At 38.9% G+C, this 22,251-nt stretch overlaps 1 protein-coding gene across 1 annotated transcript in view; it reads right to left on the bottom strand.

The window, feature by feature from the left end:
• TBC1D31 (TBC1 domain family, member 31) overlaps positions 1-20,653 on the bottom strand; it is a gene marked incomplete at its 5' end in the record, with an annotated part of 25,538 nt that extends 4,885 nt beyond the window's left edge. Inside the window, 19 exons of the mRNA XM_008937060.1 lie at positions 910-1,060; positions 1,481-1,675; positions 2,725-2,865; positions 4,620-4,712; positions 5,661-5,796; positions 6,915-7,064; positions 7,678-7,910; positions 8,886-9,065; positions 9,694-9,827; positions 10,825-10,958; positions 11,229-11,375; positions 11,478-11,557; positions 12,390-12,566; positions 13,737-13,937; positions 14,175-14,334; positions 14,757-14,908; positions 17,867-18,045; positions 19,923-20,038; positions 20,478-20,653. Of these exons, the coding sequence (XP_008935308.1) occupies positions 910-1,060; positions 1,481-1,675; positions 2,725-2,865; positions 4,620-4,712; positions 5,661-5,796; positions 6,915-7,064; positions 7,678-7,910; positions 8,886-9,065; positions 9,694-9,827; positions 10,825-10,958; positions 11,229-11,375; positions 11,478-11,557; positions 12,390-12,566; positions 13,737-13,937; positions 14,175-14,334; positions 14,757-14,908; positions 17,867-18,045; positions 19,923-20,038; positions 20,478-20,653 (2,935 nt within the window). The remainder of the gene's footprint in view (positions 1-909; positions 1,061-1,480; positions 1,676-2,724; positions 2,866-4,619; positions 4,713-5,660; positions 5,797-6,914; positions 7,065-7,677; positions 7,911-8,885; positions 9,066-9,693; positions 9,828-10,824; positions 10,959-11,228; positions 11,376-11,477; positions 11,558-12,389; positions 12,567-13,736; positions 13,938-14,174; positions 14,335-14,756; positions 14,909-17,866; positions 18,046-19,922; positions 20,039-20,477) is intronic.
• Positions 20,654-22,251: the final 1,598 nt, after the last annotated feature.

Raw genomic sequence — 22,251 nt, 5'->3', positions numbered from 1 at the left:
TGGAGATAAGGATTCTTTGTAAATTAAAAGTGTTTGAATTTCCAGTGAATTTTTCTAGCTTGAGGTGAAACAGTTTTTCTCCAGGAAGCAAAACTGGAACAATCACTCGCTCCTGCTAATGGCAAGTACAATTTGCTCAGAAATAGAAGTCAATGTTTCTACTCTGTGGGTCGAAGCTATGCATCACTGCATTTAATTTTAAGAAATTACAGCTCCACATGTGCTGCTACGTCCTGTATAATTAATCTTCCGACAAATGGGCCACAAAGATCGTGTGGAATATCGCTACTCATACTTGCAGTTTCAAAAGGAGACACCCATTTTAATAATTTGCAGTTGCAAATTACTCCATATTAAAAACATTAGGTAAATAAGGGCAAAGTCTGAAAAGGTTTGCCCAAAGCAACACTAATCACCTGCTCTCAGTACTAATCGCTAATCTTGCGTGAGCCTTGCAGAGATAGCGGGGACAGCAGAAATAGCTGCAGAAACACACGAGAGCAGCATTTGAGAAGGGTGTACTGCCCAATGCTGGAAGGGCACAGCTGGTTTTTTTCCTGCGAAAAACACCTGGCAAAGTTACTTCTTGGTAGCAAGTTTGCTATTGTTTATGTTATTTGACAGAGCATTTTTCAAGGATGTGATTTTAGGATCGGTTTAAGTTAATCTAAGCCTACAAAAAATGCCATTTATATTGCTGCATCTGAGAGATACCAAACGGAGATTCCTGTCCAAGTCTGGCCTGATAAATTGGTTTCATGAAAGAATACTGCCAAGAAGTACTTATGTAAAAGAGTTAAACTTAAGTTTATTCCCAATACTGGATGCTTTGTATTCAATTGCTGAATCCCTCATGCCAATATCCGTGTCATCACCCACATGGGCGAACTGCATTATCTACATTCTCACCAAAACAGCCATCTTCTCTTTGCAGCTTTTCAGCCAATCCTAATGCATCGCTCATTTTGTCTTCTGAAAACTTTTTCCTGTGCTCATCTGCAGCAGCAGGAGTCTTCTGCTCTTCCTCCGGATGAGCTTCTTTCTCTAGAACTTCTTCCCGCTGCACAACAAAGACATTAAACATGTCTTCAACAGATGTGTTGCAAGGAAAAAGCAACAAGAAAAACGATCTGGATATTACAGACTACGCTTCACCCTTAAACCAAAACATGTGTTATTATGATGGGTGAATGATTCTATCCGAAAAATGTCTCCTTCAAACACTTGGAGAAAGGTAAACGTCAGGGGTCAGAGAAAAAAAGAATGAGGAACTTACAGAAACACGAATATGCTTTCCTAAGCCTAAAATATCCTCACCAATTTGCTCTAGTGCTTCCAGAAATTTCTAGTCAAAAGAGGAAAGGAGATTCCCAACAAAATATTTCTTCAATACCTTTCAGTTTTATGCTCTGCCATGTTATGGGCAAAGGACATTTATGTTTGTGCCAGTCCCGCTTAGAAAAGGCAATAATGCAAATACCTTTTTTTCTTCTGCTTCCTTCATGGCCTTCAGCAGTTCAGCTTCTTTCACCCTGTTGTCATGCAGGAGCTTGGCTATCTCTTCATAACGTTTCTCATGGTCCTGATCATCAAGACTTGGTGTGTTCAACGCTCGCAGCCTCCACCTGGTGTCAACACGTTTCTGCTCTGCTTTGGCTAAATTTTCTTCAGCCACCTAATAAAACATCTTGCTTACCAGGAATCCACCTACTCTGTTTCACGTCTGCAGCCTTAGATACAGATAAGGTAGGATGAACTAGGTGTTCTCAAAGACCACGGTTAGATGTCCCTGCCAGGGCTGCACCTGCAGTGCCACTCCTCCATTCCTTACAGCAGGCTGCCTCATCTGGCAGGGCTTTCTTCTCCTGTTTCTTCAGCCTTTTTATTCTTTCCCTTACTGAGGGTCTTTTGTAGTTTTTGTTTCGTTAGCTGGGTTGTTGTTTTTTTTTTTTAAATCTTTAGGGATGAGGCATCAACTCTCTCCATGATTTTGGGATTTTGCTTTCCTAGCACAGATTTAATATGATTTAAAGGTGCAGTAAACATAAGATTGATACCTGGATGCCAATACTTCCACCCACATCCATCTGCTTCCAAAAACCAAAGGCTGTTTACAAAAATTCAGACCCATATGTTTATTTCTAGACAAAATATAAATGCAGATGCCAAGCATATGGGCAGTGGGTTAGCTGCAACGATTTTTCCAACTGTGCAGTTACAAGTTCTGAGCCTGAAAACCTGAACAATTCCTAATGTCAGGCTACACACATACATCACTGTGATCTAGGAGACAGCTTCTACAGCTGAATCTCCTGCCAAGTACTACCAACTGAAAGCTCCCTTGAGGTCTGCTTTCATTTTATTACAGTTACAAATAAAACATATTCCTTAATAGGAGGATGACTTATTTGGAAAAGCACTTTTGAGCCTTATATGACTTTTAAGTCCTGAGAAATAAAGAAAAGTTAATACTGATGGCAGGCCCTGAGAATTTCAGTATTATATAGCTGTTTGGACACTTCAGTCAGATTTTTGAAAATCTCAAAACTTTAAACATATCATCACAATGGATTAATATAGGTATCTAGAAATTAGATTTATTTAGAAAATGCTTTCATATGAACTTCAAACTAGTTAACTGCAATTAAAATACTATTAACTATTACTACTTGTACTAGTCAGAACACTAACTCCCCAAAGCATGTTAAGATCTGGTCATCTTACTACCTGAGCTTTCTTTTTTTCTTCTCTCTCTATTTCCATCAATCTCTGAACAAGATGATCTTCCAGATCCACCTTCCTTCGATGGGCAGCCAAGTCTTGTTTCATTTCCTTTGTAACTGCCTCTTGATCTTTGATTAGAGGCTGCCAAACAAACAAACTCTTTTTGCTAAGCTACTAACCCAAATTTGTAATTTTGTCTTTAACATTTAACATCTCTATAACATTTATTAAAATTTCATTAAACTAGTATTTTAATATATCCACACATCTCATCCCACTACATATCATAACTGCCCAAGAAAGCGATAGTCCCTGCTGTTTTATCTACTTAAAATTACACTAAGCCTAAGTTATCACAATGGTCCATCAGGTTGATACTGATGTAATTCCATTCCCTGGATTCCAGTGGAGAATAAAAGTAGAATTCCAACTTAAATCAATTATATTCATAATGAAAATATTCTGCACTTTTATGTCACATCTTACCCAAAACCTCAAAATGTTTCAAAAATATAAATCAAGTTTCATGGCACAGGGAGTTATAATAAACACATCTGCAGCTTGACTGCAGAGATAATTTGCCAAAGTAGTACAAACCAGCAGTGGATCTAGGAATAGAATTTTAACTCTCACCACCTTTTCTTTACATTCATCAGGGTATATCTACAGTTTTCTGGAGAAGCTATAACCCCTTGCCAGGCCTGCAGAAATCTACTGAGCTGTGTCAGCAGGGAAGTGAAGCAAAGTTAACATAACACAGCCTCCTAAACCTGAGTATAGCCCCTCAGTGACAGCAGCGACAGAGTCAGTGCGGGGCACAGAAAGCCTGTCTGCACAGAGTCTTGTGGGCACACACATATCCTCAGTTAGTTAAATAACTGTTACCTTTCTAGCCTAAAGAGGACGATCACTGCAGAATTAGTTCCCTCAAACACCTGACTTTACATGTACTGGGACACAAATGAGCTTAGCCTGGTTTGTGTTATGTAGCCGCAATACAGCTGGCTGCCTATTTAACAAATAAACCTCAAAAATTTAGCCCAGTTATGTTCAGCATGGGTTATAAAAAGTTTGTGGCCAAGAGCTTTACAAATATAAGCAGACACATGATTCAAAATCAGGGTTAGCTCTCTGGGTGCCCACTTTTGCTTGAATTCCCTTGGATCTGCACATCTGCAAGATTGGCACATGTAGCTCTGACTTCTAAACACTTCCCTTACTACTCCTAACCAAAACGGACACTTCTAAAACCTTCCATTGTCAGCCTTGCTTTTCAGTATTTTATAATAATATATAATTGTTGACTTAGATTTACCTTTTAAATGTATTGATTAAACCCCTTTATTAGTGAATAGTAACCTTGCTGAATTATAAGCCCGGCATCTGAAAAAGGAACTGCACATTCCCCATGAACCATCCCTCCCTTTTTGCTTAATGATGTTGTTGGCAATTAGACACTTTTTCATCAACTACATCAATCTGTTATGCTGTTCTCTCCAGAAAATGTAGACGTATCTGGGTATCACAGAAGAAAATGTGGGAGTTTCTGGGATAAGGAACATATTGTTATAGACTTAGTACTTATTTACACGTTCCTTGCTTCTCTCAACCAGCTAGGCACACAGCTAAATCCTGCACTGACTACATGATACCACGATAGAGGATATTGGTATTGTCTCCCAGGTAAAAGTGAGTTCTACTAATGCTTTTATCAACAGAGGGTTTAATTAATTAACATAGCAACAACAGAATGTTCTGCTACATTAATTCTACAAAAGGTATCAGAGAGAAAAAAAAAAGGGCCCCCTTCTTCCTGGTTGAATGAACACAAACAAATCTGAGAACTGCAAAGGAAGAACTATTTAATATAAATGTCAGTATAGTTCTCTAATTACCTGCTCAAAAAGCTCTCTTTGTAATTCAAGTTCCATCCATTGTAATTCTACATCTTGAACAGTATCACCTGTTTCCTGCTCGCTCATGGATGACTTGAGGAGAAGAGAAACACACAAGCATTGAGTAAAGGAGAAACTCCTCTCCCTCAAAATAAAAAAAAAACACTAGCAAGAATAATGTTGAAAACCTGAAGCCACACCCTACTTCTAAATTCTAATTAACTTTCTCTCACACCATGAATAACAGAAAGCATTGCATAGTGAAGGTATAGGGCAAGGTGGAGAAGAGGCACAGGAATACTTTTGCATCCAGCCAAGCATACAAGGGAAATGTCAGGTGTGACCTAGCACTAGTAACCTGCCAGATGCAGCTCTGAATTGAACAGGGAGTCTCTGAACCCCAAATGCTGCAGAGGACACTACACAGACAGGGAAGTGGCCATTTTGTTCCTGGCAGAACCTGTGCTGAGCTGGAGCTAACGAATCTCACAGTGCCCTGGCTGCAGAAACAACCACACAGCTGCACTGTGCTCTGCAAAGCATGGTGCTGAGACACGAGGAACAGCCCTGCAAAGACTCAGTTTGTGCCCACGGGCTTTGAAAGCTTCCATTCTCAGCATCTGCATGGCACGGTGCCTGAGGTAGTGAGCAGGGAGCAGAGCCAGGCCTGGCCAGAGGCCGCTGCGGAGCCTCTCAGTCAATGGCAGAGTTAATTTGCAATCTGGACACACGGCCCACAGACAGCTGAGAATTCACTAGTCCTTTAAGGAGCTCCTTACATTTTTCAACACTGCTGATATACAGATTAATCTGGCTTTTCTCAGGAATTTTGCCAGTTAAAGCAAGCCAGTGGAACACAGTAAGTGCCAAATAAAGCTGTTAAATTATGCATTTGCCACCTAAAGCAGTTCATCTCATGCTAAATATACCTCTGGGTTCACAAATCATGGTACATCAACTGAAATTTTACTTATGTGGTTTTTCCTTGTTTGTTTTCACTAATAAACCCTCAAGAAAAGAACTGCTGGAGCAATACTCAGCCTTCCTCACCATTTCACCATCCAGATGTTTCGGTTGCACTTGACGCTGATCTTGCTGGCATTTCAGAAAACTCCTTCTTGAAGCATCGAGAAATTGTAGTTCCTTAACTTTCAGTTCTCTTTTCACAGCAGCTAGTCTTCAATGTCAAAATAAACAGAAACAAGGGGACTTGTATATACAAGAGGTCAGTACTAAAGAGCACAAACTTGCACTGCAGTTATCCATTAGTTACTGTGAGCTAATCTCTAACTTACAAAGCTTAGGACAGTTGCTTTCATTCTTGTAAATTGTCTAGTTTTCATTTACAAGACAAAATTAAATGCACAGACAAGCAGACATCCTCTAATAACCATGTACTCAATTAAGCTTTGAAGTCCTATGCTTTGTTTCTGTTCTACTTTAATAGGTTACTATTGCAATGATCCAGAACGGAAAACTATTCCTTAGAATAATTACCAGTGTCTGGTACCTCTTTCTGCATGAAATTAATCCTAAGTTTATTTGGAAAATACCAAAAACTTTCAAGGAACAAAAGAACAAACTCAAGAATCAGATTGCACAGAAAGGCTCACTGCCCTCTTTTTTAAAAAGCCACAAATTTCTCTGTAGGTTATGGAGGTTTAAGAGAAATGCCTTGGTAGTATTAGGTTAACAGTTGGACTTGATGATCTTAAGGGTCTTTTCCCACCTAAATGATTCTATGATTACTTCTAGCTGATCTAAAAAACTATGGAGATGCTGACATTCTCTTAAACCTTCACAACTGCAAAATGTACAAGCTAACAGTTCAGCTTCGGGACTATCACAAGTCCTGCTCAGCCACTGATATATAAAGCCATCTTTTTTTTTTCCCCTTAAATCCACTAGGAGTACAAGAATGTGTACAGCCACTGATGCTATAAGCCACTCCTATATCTGCAGTGTGGTTCTGCCCACAGTGCAGGTCTGAAGTCTCAGTGTGCAAACACACATCAACTGACTGCTTAAGAGCATTCAAAATCCAAAGAGACCAGACAAAAGGCTGGGAACTGAGACAAAAATATGAAGTGACTTGGCTTCTGATGTGCTCTATTCCCTCAGGCAAAGAAGTAATACAATCCAGATCACTTCATTCCCACTCCAAAATCTGACCCACCAGACCAAAGTGTTTTCCCACACTACAATTTATACAAATTAGTGGTTATTTCTCTTTTACTCATGGTTAAAAATGGAATAGCAGTAGCCAGGCCCCTAATGATTCTTATATCATAATACTTCTGTTTCTGTTCTGCCAGCTTTTCTTCTTCCAGTAGCACTTTTTGTCTCTGTTCTTCAGCTTCTCGAAGTAATTTCTGCTTTCGATACCAGACTTCATCTTTGGCTTTCTGTTCCTGTGCTTTAGCTGCTAATTCATGCCCTAGCTGTCTAAATGGAAGGAAAGCACATGTTAATAATTCAGGCCATGTATCAAGAAATTACTTGATTACTTAGAAACTGATGACTGTACTAGCAAAAACCTGCTGAAATGCAATGTCAGGAAAGAGTGTGGCATCCCCTTTATGTACTGATAAAGTACACGAGGAAGAGTTACAATACTGGCTGTTATAATGGGGCATTTCAGATGACTTTGGGTATCTCCTTCCTCACAACCTTAACAAAAAGTAGTTTCTAAAAGTGCCTTGGCATTACCATGCCCACTGATTCTAATAGTGAGTGGAGAACTCCTGGCCCTTCACCAAGCTGGACACTACAAGATCACAGGTTTAGGCTCTGACTTAAAAGCTTTCAAGTTGGAAGATTTGCAGCCCAATATTTTCTGTGAAATAACAGACTTTTTGTTTAAGATAAAACCTGCTAATTTAACTTAAAAATGTGTCAAACACTTAACCTTTAGCGGCTATTTAGTCATCTTCCTGAATTTTCTTGCTTGAGTCTCTTCTCAAGCATATGCATTAAGAAGTGGAAAAGGCAATTGTGTCACCCTGTCCCTCCCAGCCTGATATGGTCTTCAACTTTCCCATTAATATCCCATTAATACCTTTCTCTTAAGTATTCAATTTCATCCTGTCTGATCCTCTCCCATTCCTGAGTTTGAAAATCCACAATGAACTTGGGATATTTATTAAATACAGGGTACTGTCCTTTTGAAAGTGGCATGAAGTCATCAAGCATATGTTGTGGATGGATATCTAGTGGTGTAGCCTCCATAAGATGATAAGCTTCCTTAATCACAGCATTAATATCCAGGTTGTTACGGTGATGAAAGAAATACTGTAAGACACACAGTTCCATTTACATTCTACAAAAGATTAAGCAAGTTTTTAATAGACCTATCTGGGAATAATTAGGTAAATTAGCAAGATCTGTATTCCAAAAGTTGACTTAAAAAGGGATCACTAGGTTAGCCCTAACAATAAGTAAAACATCAGCACAAATGACTTGACCCAAACCTCTTGAAGTTGTACAAGTGTCTTTTCCTTCTCTGCAATGGCAGCTGCACAAAGGACCTGGAAAGCTAGGTGTGAATTTAAGGTGTTCAATTGCCTATACAGACACCACTACCACCAGATAAACCTCCCTCCACGTCTGGTGTTCAAACTTGAAGCTTGGAAGTTCCTCTTCTTGAAGGACTATTCTTCCTGTTAAAGATCTTATTCACCATGAAATCTTTAAATTGGTTATTATTAAACACAGTGATAGTGTTGCCTGACTTCTGTCAAACTGACTGCTCATAAACACATTTTTCATGGTGTGACCCTTTGTATGCCTACAGACATATTTTCATATGAAAAAGTCCATGAAAAGCTAAACATAAGGAAACATCTTTGCTTAGCTTCAGAGAACACCAAATAATACTGCCTCACTTGCAAATCTGAAAGCAAAATAGTGAAGCAGCATGACAGAATGACTCTGTCTTGTCTCCACAGGCAGAAATCCATATCAGATCCCCAAAAATAAGGCAGAATTATTTTGTGGTTGATGAACTGTTGACATTTACAAAATGGCTTTTAGTGACCTTAGGAAGCTTATGAAAGCTTTCAGACATCCTGTTGCACGAGACTCCAGGAAATTGCTGAATATTTTACTCATGTATTGTATATTTGTCAGGTACTAGATAACGTTCAGAAACAGGTAGTAAGATATTAATGTAGAAATGAAACATCTCCTTCTAATCTCTGTAAACAACAGCTACGATGTTTTATGTGTCTCTGTAGGTATCACTGACCTAAATATGAAGATGTTTACCTCAAAATCCTCTGTTTGATTACAGCGAAGCAAGTGAGCTCTGGAACATATAACATAGGCAACAACAATCATCAGAAAGTATGAAGGATGGTTGGAGAAGATGTTGTCAAAGACTTTCAGCCACTCTTCCCTTGTTAGAACTTCAGATAACAGTGTTTCTAAAAGAGGCCATGCATAAACCTACAGTATTTGGGAACATTGACAAAATAATTCATTAGTACAATTTTACCATTCCTTTTAAAGAAATAATAGGAATTTTTCTTGTCTCATAACAAAAATCTATTGATTTATGAAAGAAACAGGAACTAAACCAGAATATCTGAAGGTAAGTTTTACCCCTCACTATAAACATTCAAAATTAATATAGAGTGATTATAAATAAATCTTGTATTTCACTGGATGCCTAAATCATCCATTTAGTTTTGTGAAGTGAATCTCACCCCTAATGATAAGAAAGGGTTATAAAACTATATTCATCATGCCTACATACGATTAAAAAAAAACCAAACAAATTAAAACCCAAAAACCCAAACGACCAAACATTATATTTATAATTTGATAAGTAGAATTTCAAGCAATGTGGACTTGAAAGCAAAGGACTTCTAAGAACTACAGTAGCACAGATGGAAGATCTATGATCATGGAAAAGGAAGAGCTGGAGGAAAACAATGATACATTCTTTACACTCCTGTATTATTCAACGTTATTTAATGAAAACTCCCTCAAAGAATTATGTCAAAATAAAGGACTAGTGCACTATCATTCACTGTAGTGACATTTTATATACAAAAGTTGGCTAGAATATTACCTGTGAAGTCACACTGTATTTTATTAAATGCTGGAGCAGTTCTTTGTCATGATGTGCCAAAACATTTTCCATCATACTAAGGACATTAACTGGAGGATTGGGAAAATACTCAAACCAGTGCTGACAAAAATTAACTGAAAGAGAAAAAAAAAAGCCCAACAAAATCCACTGCAGTCCAGTGTGATAGACTCTTGACAACCTTAAGGTTTGGTTACAAAGGCCATGAATTTAACAGGCAGTTTTAGGCAGCAAAACCTGTTTAAGATACTCCTCTCTCTCTTCTTTCCTAGTGTTCGCTCCCAAACCATTCCCACAGCACACAGCTCCTCCAGCTGCACTGGCATGAGTGTTTGTGTCAGTACACTGTGAACCAGACTAGGGAACTAATCTGGCTCAAAAATAAAATGAAAAAAAGTCTGTCTGCTATGGGACTAAGCGGTTGGAGGCAGATGGGAATACTTCAACTGGTGTTTCTGTCTGATGAAACTACAGCCTGTATTGAGTAATTTTAACATACTAAGAATAATTTCCATAAACTTGGATACTTACTAACATCATGTGTTTGCAAAGTGGGTATGTATGCTTGGCAGCACATACCTTCTATAGACTTAGCAGCAGCTACAACAACTAATTTAAGTGTAAAGCACTTTAATTTAGATTGTTTCTTCAGAAGACAGCCACAGCCAGCTTTCAGCCAAATGTCTTTTTTTCTGAGTTACCACATGCTTAGGACAACTAAACACAGCAAAACCTTAAGAGAGATCGTTCTCTTTCCACTGGGAGTGGCTGAGGGAGTGGGTATGTGACGACTTCTCCCATGTCTCAGAAATTTTAGTTATTATGGTATCATTATGCTAAGTACATTTGGTTTTGCTGATTAGACTTTATGATACTGTTTAACAGCTAACTTTTTTGCTAGAAACACTGTAAAAGGAAGTCTAGTATCTTGTTTTATTTGCAAGCAGTTTTTTAAGCATAGAGCTGCTACATATTCATTCCTGGCAACACCTTTAGAAGGGAGCCTGGTGACCTCTTGGGAAATACCTCATTCACCTCATCAGGAAAAGCTCCTTTGCATGGGAAAGTTTAAACATGTTGCAGCACATTTGGGTTTTTAAAATTATTGCTTACCTACCACCGTAGCAACAGCTTCAAAGCAGATCAGCTGGTTGTTCTGGAATAGTTTAACAAATGGGAATGCTAGCAAAGGGATGTAAGGCGTCTCAGCAAAGATAGCAGACCAGTGAGCTAGAGCTGATAAGGTCCTGTATGCAAAGGCAAACGAAGGTGTAGAAAACATTGATCCCAAACCAAACAAAAACATAATGTGCATTTTAGAACCATGAGGTAAAAAGATGGTAAACTTCAAAGTAGATGCAGGATTATACAAGTTATAAAACCAAAATTGCAGGTGGGCATTACTATTTAATTGTAGAATTTACTTCATAGCTGATTGCAGCTACTGGATACACTTCAGATCACTATGTGAAAATAAAAATCTATAATACTTAAATAAATATAAACTTCTATTTTACCTCTGTAAAACTCTCAGCAGTTTCCTACTTTTGATGGGATACTCATTTTGAATATTCACAAACGCACTGTGAGTGCCCTTATCTACCAGGCTCCTGAATGCTAAGTGGTTTTCAGGAAGTTGTAATAAGGAACGCCAAACAAACATCCTGCAATTAAAATGCAGACTTAGTCAGGCAACCTCTTTTTCACAGGCCAGTAAACACAAGCAATTTTATGTTGTGCAAGCATAAACATGCACACAAACATACCTGTACTTTGCTGGATATTCTCCAAATCCTTTCAATAAGGCCTGCAGACGTTTCTTGTTTAATCTGCCTGGCAGTTCGTTCTATATAACAGGGGATCAACCATAAATGTAACAACTTCTCTTTCACAATCTCTTTCTTTGCACTCTAATAGATGAGAGTAGCTAAATATTGAAGTTGCTAACATATATTAGAAAAATAAAATAATATGTAGTGCTGCCTGTTATGTAACCTGCAGTATTTCATCAACAAAAAACTATAATACAAAAGATGATTCATCTCCTACTGAACTCAAAGAACAGCCACCACTGATTTCAGTCAGAAGCAGATCAGACCCTGACTAAATGATGCAGTATTACATGATGGATAGAGCCAAACGATAAAGAATACTCCCATAAAGAACAGATTGTGCTGTGATCAATGTTACAGGATGATCTCTATATAGAGATATGTGCATATACAGATATATCTGAGAATACATATGAGGTGCAAGATAAAGACAGAGAGAGAAGATGACACAGTGATGACAGAATGAAAATACATGTAACAGCAATGCATCTTCCAAATAATTAATAAAAAATGAAATGGCTTCTAGGCAGACATTTTAGAAGTGCCTGTTTGGTAGCAGGGAAGCAGATCAGATCTAGCAATATCCCAAAGTATCACATGTTGCTCAAACAAATTCAGAGGTGCCCCAGGCTGGGTGGAGGTAGCTCTTGCTGTGTCGCATTATGCAGGAGTATGGGCTAAATGGAGACAGGAAATGGTGCTAAAACTCCCTCGGTCTCCTCTCTGCTCACACATCCACGGGAATCAGTGCCTGAACTCATTCTTTAATAAGTGGGCGAATATTTTTTTTCAATGAAATTTAAATGCTTCAGACTGGAGAACAAAATATTTGCAACTTCTTCCTACCTCTTTATTTTCAAGTGATGTGTTCACTTGCATTTTTAGCAATCTGGTTGGAATTTTGCTTCCTTTGGATTTCCAAGGCTGCTCTGACCTTCTCGAATTCACTCTCTTTGTCAGTTTATTTGCCTCTGATGTGTGCTTGGACCAGTCTCCTACGACTTTGAATGTGGGTGGTGGAGGCTAATATTAAGTGAAAAAACCGTGGTTAACATAATGTAAAACAGATTAAATAATACTATAATTTGATGTTTATTTTATATGCCATATTTTTGAGCTTGATTGCCATAGCAAGAAGAATAGACACATTTATACCGTAAATAAATATATATGGACTGTATACTCCTGAATAATTATTAAAACTGCTGTAATAAACTAGAAAGACTGTCAGGTTTATGTAGCTTCCAAACCAACTTCCATACCATGTCATTTCCTTGTTCAGCAAACACTAAAATATAATTGGGATAGTATAATGTGTCGTGTACTGTTCAGGTTATTTACTTTATTGTGTTTCTCAAGGTCAGTAAAATATTTTGCATTTCTATAGCGCCAGTTAAGAAGAACAGAAAAGACCTTTACAAACTTTAATTAGTCTTTAGTGTCAAGGAGGTATTAATTCAGCGTTGGAGATTGGGAAAGCACGTAACAAAGTGGATACCCCAGTTCACGTCAAACCGGCAGCAAAAGTGCACATGGAATGCATATGTGACACCTTTCCACATCCTTCCTCAGAGCCAGCTCCATCATTATCCAAAGCTGGTTACTGTTTACTTCAAAGACGTGGTGATTAAAGATACATGGAATTCTGGATTTAGAAATCTGACTCCCATTAACAAATTAATACAATAAGAACTGGTATTTAGAATGTTTGTTGTTCAGGAAGGATTAGGAGTGTGATTGCACCATAATGATGGATGCTTGTATCCAACAACACCGTAAGATGGACAAAATCACAGTAACAAAACCACCATTCATTCCTGCAGCCTAAGAGAGCATCAGTTGCAAAACATTTCCTAGAGGAAACGGAACAGAGGCAGCACAATTACGCTGTTTCCATCTCCCCCGAAACTTCATTACAAAAAGAAATTGGTCCAGACAGATTGCCATAGAAAGAAATACTACCTCCCCCTCCTCCCAACACCAGGAACACAATGATACATATACTGTAAAAACATCATATTACCCAACAATATGAAGTAGCTATGAAGCTAACTCTATAAAGCACTTTTTATTTGTAGTGTTAAATACAGCGCTCCAACACGTCTGCAAACTACTGCTGATACAAAAGTTACATAGACAAGTATCAAATTAAGTAAGATTCACTGCTGTTTTAAAAAATGTAAAATGCTCTACCTTATTTCCTTCCTGAGTCAAAGCTTGGACACTGTACAAATTAAGGCTACCATTCTCCATTACTGATGCAATATACCGTCCATTGGGGCTGATGGCTGCTGTACTAATTCCCTCTTCATGACTCCCAATGTCAAAAAGAAGTTTGCATGTTTCTATATTGATAAATCTCATAATATTATCTTGACTTATCACTCCAAGGACCTGTTAAGTTTAAAGGATTCATCAGTTAATACTGTCAAAGTAAAGCAAAGAGAAACACCCAAATCAGCAATGGCATTTCATCAAGCCAAAAGAGCAACTGAGCAAATATTTGGCACAGCAACTTTCTTTTAGTGCTAGATGGGCCCATATCCCTGCTGTCCCCCAAAAGCTCTCAAAGTATATGTGCTCAATCAAATAACCAAACACTCCAGTCCTAAGCTTTGTAAAAAGTCTGACCTGATTGGAACCCCCATCAAAACGGTCTGGGAGGAATTCCAGATGACGGACAGCTCGTACTTCTTGAGGCATCTGGATTATTCTTATTAGCTGCTTTGATTCTAAACACCATAAGTGAAGATGATTTGATTTTCCACCAGCAACAAAAATCCGGCCATCTCTGGATCACAGATGAGGTAAAGTTTCAGTAAGAATACTAGGATTTAAGTCAGCATTAGTTAAGAAGAGATTACACATTTCCTTCTGTGCCCTCAGATCACTTTTGAATCTGCCATTATTCCTGTCATACTCTCCTGAAAGAACAAAACAGCTCCTAAATAATACAATTTTCTTTTGTAAAGAATATTTTAAACCTTATTTCAGTGGTCATTAAAAATCAGCTTACTTTATTTCAACTGTTATGGGACTGTAATAAAAACTGCTCCTGATCCTTGATGAAAGTATCAGTCACAGCAGAGTTCAAAAGGTTATCATAGCATATAGCTCAATACTTCCACAAAACATTACAAATAAGGAAAGAAACCTGGTTTCAAACTACAATTTTTGTAGTCTGACTTTAGAATGTTTAAAATAGCAATTTACCTGGTAACTGCAAAGACCTTATAAAGTAGTGCAGAGCCTTCTACAGGAGTTGGCAAACGGTATTTACAGTGGAGAGTATCAAACTCCCATGCAAAAACAGAATTATCTTTGAAACAGCTGAGAATGGTGTCACTCAATGGAAGAAAAAAAACCTGTAAGAATATGGAAAAGGAACATAAATAGAATGTGTTGTTGAGGAATTACCTTTTAAATTGGACGAAAGTGCATGGCACAATAAAATACAGCCAGAAAACATGACAGTCTGGCTACTCCTGTGACTGTGCAATGCAGCTGCAAGGCCAGGCTCAGATCTCCAGGCACTGGGCCCCCTTCCTGCTTCCAGTCCAGGCAAGCCCGCTCTCCCTTGTGCTGGTTCAGAACTCACTGCACCCCTTCCCAAGCCACTTGCCTTCACTGAAATGACACAGTTCTTCATCTGTGTTATTTTTATGACTCTTAAACCATCTTGTGGAGGTTTCTGATGAGTGTCATAAAGGATGTAATATAAACAGCAGGAACATGAACTGATGAGCAGGAGGGGATGGAAGACATGAACAAGAACGCATTCAGCAGCTGCGTGTTCCATCTTCTAAAAACTAGCTTCAGCATTCAGACAGTAGCAAAAGCCTGCAAATGTGCTCTATGAAACATTCATCTTTAAGATCCTTAGTTTTATGTACAAATATTAAAAGTAAAAAATAGTTTAGGGATGTATTTTTGAACGATGAAATGTTGATTTTACCATGAGGATGAATGAAGATAAAACCCAAAAGATTGTACATGTATTTTTCAGTTATTCTGAACTTGTTTATTGTTTATGTGTATTCTCTTTTGCTAAGAAAAAATTGGATTATTTACATTTTTTTTACATCATCAGATACATTCTTACCCAATGATAAATTATTGGTTTAGATCAGAGGTTTTATTTTGGCAGCAGCACACACAGGTTCAACAAATTACCTGTACCTATAATTTTGAAGGTTAAACTGAAAATGTCTTCTGGTGTCTTAACGCTGAGGGACTACCTGAAGTCCTCATTGCCTGAGATGAACAGTCAGCACTATGAAGTTCAAAGTTTGGGTCTGAATGGTCTCTTGGGGCCTGGAAAATCTGTCAATCTGTGCATGTGGGGTAGGATTCAACTTGCCGTATGTCAGCGACAAATTTGGATGTTCAGGCCAAATGAGTCACTTGACAGTGAGCAAAGAGTTACCTGTGGGAAAAGAGTCTCCTCACCTACCAGAGTAATTCATTTTGAGACAGACTGAGCTGCCTGTCCTCCTTCAGAAAGTGAGGAAGTCTAGGCAATGAGTTTAGAGCAGCTGTAGATCTATCTTGTAGATGAATGAAGTTTAAATTTTGGTAAACTAGAATATTGAACAGTTCCTCATTTTCTGCTTTGCCCTAGAAAAATACCACAATGGTCACAAGCAGCTGCTGAATAAGCTGTGATGCTTTGAAATTGGTGATTATAGATGTCTTCTCTTAGCTCTTCTTTCTTTTTTCATCCACTATTCCTACAGTGTGAGGCTCACTCTCTGTTTTTTTCAAATTAGTTTTACCCCATACCAACGTAACAGAAGGTGTATGTTGGAGTGCAACTGGGCTTAGGTAAAGAGGCACCAAAAAGTACATTGTAGAGATTGTTGTGACACTGCTATGATGGCACAGGCAGCAAGCAAGAACCCAACTTTGGGCATTGAAAGTCAGGGCTGCAGTATAATAATAATATTGTTCTTTAATAAAGCATTTATCTGTATGTCTTAAATCGTGGCATGAAAGTAAGTATCATATCTCTGTTGAAAAGATGGGAAAATTAAATCCAGATTAATTGGATTATTTGCATAATGTCCCATCATAAAAAATAGAGCCAAACCAAAAGTGGAGGCTCTCAATTCCCAAACAGTGATGTATTCATTCAACCATAGTTACTATTGTTTGGATTTAAAGGTTGTTTTTATACTGTAACTTCCTGATCTCACCAAATTTTAGGAGCCAGAAGCCCCCTCCCACAGCCTACACAAAGATACTAAGCAGTAGAAAAATCTTGTCCACTAAAGAAATGCAGCCATCTTTGGAGGGAAGACATAATTATTTTAGCAACATGTACTACACAACTATTTTAATAAAGCAAACAAACAAAAATTTATGCATCATCTTCCACAGTAATTGTTAAGCATTTCAAGCTGGCAAAATTTCTGCCTGACCTAGGACACGGTGATGACACTCAAATGAGTAGCCTTGTCTGCAAAATCAGCACAGCCTTTTAGTGACCAGCCTGATGAGAACTTTGGTTTGAAGTGGTGTTTGTAAGATTATTCACTGCATGGCAGCAAGTGTGTAAGCAATGCTCAGGCACTGTATCAGTGCTTTCTGTAGTACTTATGCCAAAGTCTGGACATTTGGTGGCGCAGGCAGACCTGTTTAAAGCAGCATAATGCTAAGGAAGAGCTATTTAAACTGCTCTCTGACACAAACAAGTTGTCCTTCTCATCCCCTGTGTTGTTCCAGTGTACATGTTTGTGCAGCAAACTAAAGCAAAGAAACCACTAGGCTGAAAAGCAACAATTTTTGTTTTGCTGAGCTTCTTTTCAGCTTTCTTTGTTCCCACATTTGGTGCTTAGTGTGCATAAGAAGAGCAGCAGCTTTGGAACTAGCAGCTGAATGGGGTACGTGGTGGTGACTGGAGTTGCCACTGTGACACCAAAACTGCTTTTTTAATAGCACTCTTAAGTCCCAGCATCACTCAGCTTGGAATCCATCTCTGGAAGTCTTCTGAGCCCACCCCCAGGTCAAAGCAGGGTCAGTCTAGAAGATGGCTCCAACTTCCAGGTTAAATTGGGTTAGTCAAAGTCATATCCAACCAAGTCTTGTGTATCTCTAAAGACAGAGGTTATTTAAAAGTTCCCAGCAGATCTCTGCTACTACTGAGTCATGATTCCTGTGGTCTACGTGAAGTGATAGGATGACAGTTAAGGAGATATGCCCAAAACACACGGAAAAGATTCAGCTGTATTTTAAAAAATATTTTAAAGGACTGTGATTTTAGCATGCAGTGGTCCTCTGCTGACATACACTTGCTCACCCTTTATTAATTGCTCTTTACTCACCTTCTGTATACCCACAGACTGACGAACATTCAGCTTTCTTTTCCTTTGAAAGGTGTCCAGGTCCCAGAGTTGTGCTGTATCAGTGGATGTAGTGATGGCATACCTGCCCGAGGCATGGACAGAGATGGAAGACACCGAAGAGTCATGTCCCCGCATCCAACTAACCAGCTCCTTGGTTTCTGCAGGAGTTGACAAAAACAATGAAAAGGATATGAAAGCCACTTAATGTGAAACAACTACTACTTTGCTTTTTATTGCCACCACTATGCTGTGAAAGAGACTTTTAAGCATATCTATTAGATGACCATTTACCATCACAGCTCAAGAAACAAAGGCATCAGTCTTCATACAGCTATTACACCTGAGAGAAACATAACCATCTCCTCATCTCCTAGTATCTCCAAGTAAGTAAGATTTCAGAAGTTTTTCTTAGTTCTACACAGAAAGTCAACTTGCACAGGCTTGTTTAATTTAGCCTAAGAATCAGTCTTAAGAAGTCATGAACACTGTGATCAGGTAAGTTCAGCATGCTTCACAGGCAGATGTGAACACCAGCAGTAATCTCTAGAAGTCAGAATTAGCTAGAATTCTCCACTTGTCTTTACTTGTGGACAATACATATGATTAGGCAGCTCCCTGCAGGTGCAAGGAAGAACACCTGAATGACACCGGGCTAGGCCTGCAGAAAGGCACAGTCAGAGAGCAACACCTCATTAATTCTTGCAGAGCCCAAAATATTTTTATGCCGTGTATTGCATACTAAGAAAATAGTTTCTCTGACCATGTTGTCTCCCACTTGTGACTGCGTGACCACTAATCTTCCCTCAGCAACCACACTGTATTTGTGACAATTACACCATTTGCATTGGGTCCTTTGCCTGGCAGCCCATGGGGTGGCTACTGCTGACCTGCTGCTGTGGCATCAAAGATGGGAAATGGCTGTAAAGCAGCTCATAAAGCCCAACAATCAAATTTCTGCTGTGCTCACAGACCATTGAGTGCTTAAAGCTATTGTCACCTGGAAGGATGACACAGGATTACAGACTATGGCTTCTAAAGAAAGGGACAGAGCCCACCAACTAAGGATTACCCAATACACCTCTAAGGACAGTTCACCCAATACTGACTGCCTTACACAAGTAACATTTATATTTTAAAACATTCTCCAGTGTGACTTGGCATGTGGAAACAGCTGCAGGACTCTGTGGAATAATTAAGATTACTCTGAGTGCATCCAACATCTAAGGTTGGTCTTATGGTTGAAAGGAGAAGAAAAAGCACAGAGGATTTCAGGCTATAACTGACCCTCCCCCTCTTTTAGGAAACTGTGTGTTACATTAAAATCTTCACTAATAATATCAGACTCAAACCCTGAAGCTGCAGAGGAGTGACTCCTATAGCTTTTAAATAGGACTTAAATCCAGATGATATGAGCTACTACAACTGCACTTTTTGATAGGTTAAGATTCTTTTATGAAGATTAATTGTCTGTATCTTTCACCATTTAACTCCTAATGAAGACAGAGACACACAGCTGGCCTGTGAAGTCCATTTTAAATACTAGTTTTGAACAAGGATACAGATCTACTTGCATAATAACAGTTCTTCTAGTCTATATTGTCACTTTGTTCAAATATTTCACTGTAAATGTAGTTACAGTTCAGTTGCAAACGAACATAATGTGAACTGGTTTTGGTTTGACTTTATGCAGAGCACCTCATTCTAAGGAAATGTGAACAGAACTGCTTTAAAAAAGTTAACATACACTAATTGTGATCCTGTGCCAGATTTCAGTTAAACAGGTGCCTGTGTGACTCAGTGGGAACAAGAAATTTGGACAGAGCAAAGGAATAATTTACCCACAGGACAATAACCCACAAGGGCTCAAAGCTTTCTTTTTTGGGCAGCGGGCATGAATGAAAAAAAAAAAAAAAAAAACACAACAAAACCAAACACACACAGAAAAAAAAAATTAAAAAAAAAATTTGAGATAAAAACTAAAATGATACAGGGTTTCATAGGAATCCAGACCATAAGCCTTTAAATTTCTCCTCACCTGTATCAAAGCACTTAATGGAATAATCTGCCAAGGCCACCAGGAATTCTGTCTGCCTGCGAAGACCAAAAGCCAAAGCAGTGCAAGGCTGCATCGCTCGCTGCACGAGGCGGAACCTGCGTAGAAGTACACATCCGCATTGGGTCAGGAAACTGCTTCACAATGCCAAACTGATGGCACAACTTACTCACTTTCAATATGTTTCACTGAGAGAAAAAATAAATTAGACTATTAGGTTCATATTATTAATTGGTCGGTACCATCCAAAGTATAACTTCTGTGGTAGTATTCAAGTTCTACAAAATTGCTGTCTGTTCAGTTTAGTTATGAACTTCTGACCTTTTGGAGAAGTTAAATTAATAAAATAATATTTAGGGAGCCTGCCTAAGACACTGGCTTGTAGTTTCAGCTCTGAGCAAACTATGATCTATTTCCACATTCATGGAAAACTGAGGGTTAAAAGCAAAACTGTGGTGTGATGCCCAGGCAGGTTCCACACCCCTGAACGTTACAGATGTCAACACAATTGAAATCTCTCGATAGAAACATTCTTACCTGTTCCCATTCAAGTCAAACACATATATATTCCCCTGGTGGTCTCCAGCAAGTAGAGAATCTCCAGAACTGTCAAAAGCCACATTCAGAAAACGTATTGTCTTTGAATGGTATCCTTTGATACTATGTATTATGTTTGCTATAACTCTGTGAAGAAAGCAAGCAAAACAGCCATGCTTAGAGTTGTTTTATTATCACGTATTTCTCCATGACCTAGGATTAAAATGTTCCTAGCATATGGCTTTACAATTCTTATCATCCACAGTGTTCTATGAAAAATCTTCTTCCATGCAGCACATTTCTAATATAAAAAGAATATACTAAACAACGGAAGTCATTCACTATGTCATTAGGTAGTTAGGAGACAGGTAAAGCAGACGAGGGAAATCCACCACTCACGATCCTTTCATGTGTCTCCTAGCTACCTGGCTTGCATTTATATTATTAATGAATAACAGTAACATATATGCTGATGTATCATCTACCAATCTATCTGAAAGCCCAGTTCAGCGCTCAGCAAGGAGCCTGGCTCTTCATTCTCACTGTAAAGAAACATGAAAGAAAACAGGAAAGCTATGAATTACTTAAGAAACCACTCAGATTAAATGTGGAGGGCAATCAGTTTTGATAACACTTCTTTCCAGAGTCTTCAAAAGCATGAAGAAAGCCATTTTTATCAGTATTCAACTGAGACATTATGAATAAAAGTTGTTGTTTTTTCACATTCTACCCTTGTACTGTGCTGTCAGCATAAAATGGAGCCAGATGCAGAAACAAAGCCCAAGTGCAGACTATGCTGTAAGAGGAAGGTTCTTCCTGGAAGGAGGACATTAAGATTTGGCAGATCTGCTACTCCTGGATTTTTCAGCTAACACTGGGCAAAACAATCATTCTTTATCATCACTTTGATGCAAATTCAGTGTCAAACTGTCTAAAACTGCACAGGACATTGGCAAACTGATTAAAGAGGACAGGGCACCTGCAGACTCTTGTGACCACGGCTATATGAGATGCTGACAGGTGAGACACCAGCCTCTATGACAGCAGCATATGCAACCCAGCACTTGCACACAACTGTTGGTGTATGTTACAAAGTGTCAGTGAATACTGGAAGAAGGGCTATGCAGCAGTGGGAGCAAAACTACTTGCCCCTCATCCTGTTAACTCCATTCTTTTCTACAATAAAAGGGAAGGGCCATAAAAATGAAATTAGAGAGATGATAAACTGCTTTAAATTATAGTTACAATTTGGTGATGTTGGGGTCTTTAATGTCATAAAAAAATCCACAAGCAAAGTATGACTTCCAATTCTAAAAACACCTCGAAGCATGAGTTACAGCATCCCGCATGGCTTCCTCAACACAGCTTCCTGCCTTTCAAGAGTTCTTTTCCCACTAGACAATTCAGGAGAATAAAGTTAAGAGCTCACGAGGCTGCATCCAGATTCCCCAGGTGAAGCACCACATAGGTACCCCAAAGCAGCATTCCTACTGCTGCTCTCCAGCTTGGGCCAGCCAGAATCTTCGTAGCATTCCACGTTTCAATTAAGCTCCGGGAATTCACCCATGGCATTTTGGTCAGTACAATTAAAATAAACAACAGCAACAAAAATGGGATAACTTCCCAGCTCTTGCCCAGCCAAGTTATGAACGCCTCTGAGCACAGGAGTTTCGCAGCCTCCTTAGGGACCTGCTCCACCTTCAACGAGACCGTTTTTTGCATTATGCAGCCGGGCCCCCCCCCGGCTGTACTTCCCGCCTGCAGAAGCTCTCAG

The sequence above is a fragment of the Merops nubicus genome, unplaced genomic scaffold (assembly GCF_000691845.1).
Source record: "Merops nubicus isolate BGI_N331 unplaced genomic scaffold, ASM69184v1 scaffold12520, whole genome shotgun sequence".
NCBI classification, from domain to species: domain Eukaryota; kingdom Metazoa; phylum Chordata; class Aves; order Coraciiformes; family Meropidae; genus Merops; species Merops nubicus.
Note: the sequence above shows the minus strand (reverse complement) of the source record. Positions and strands in the feature narration are given on the sequence as shown.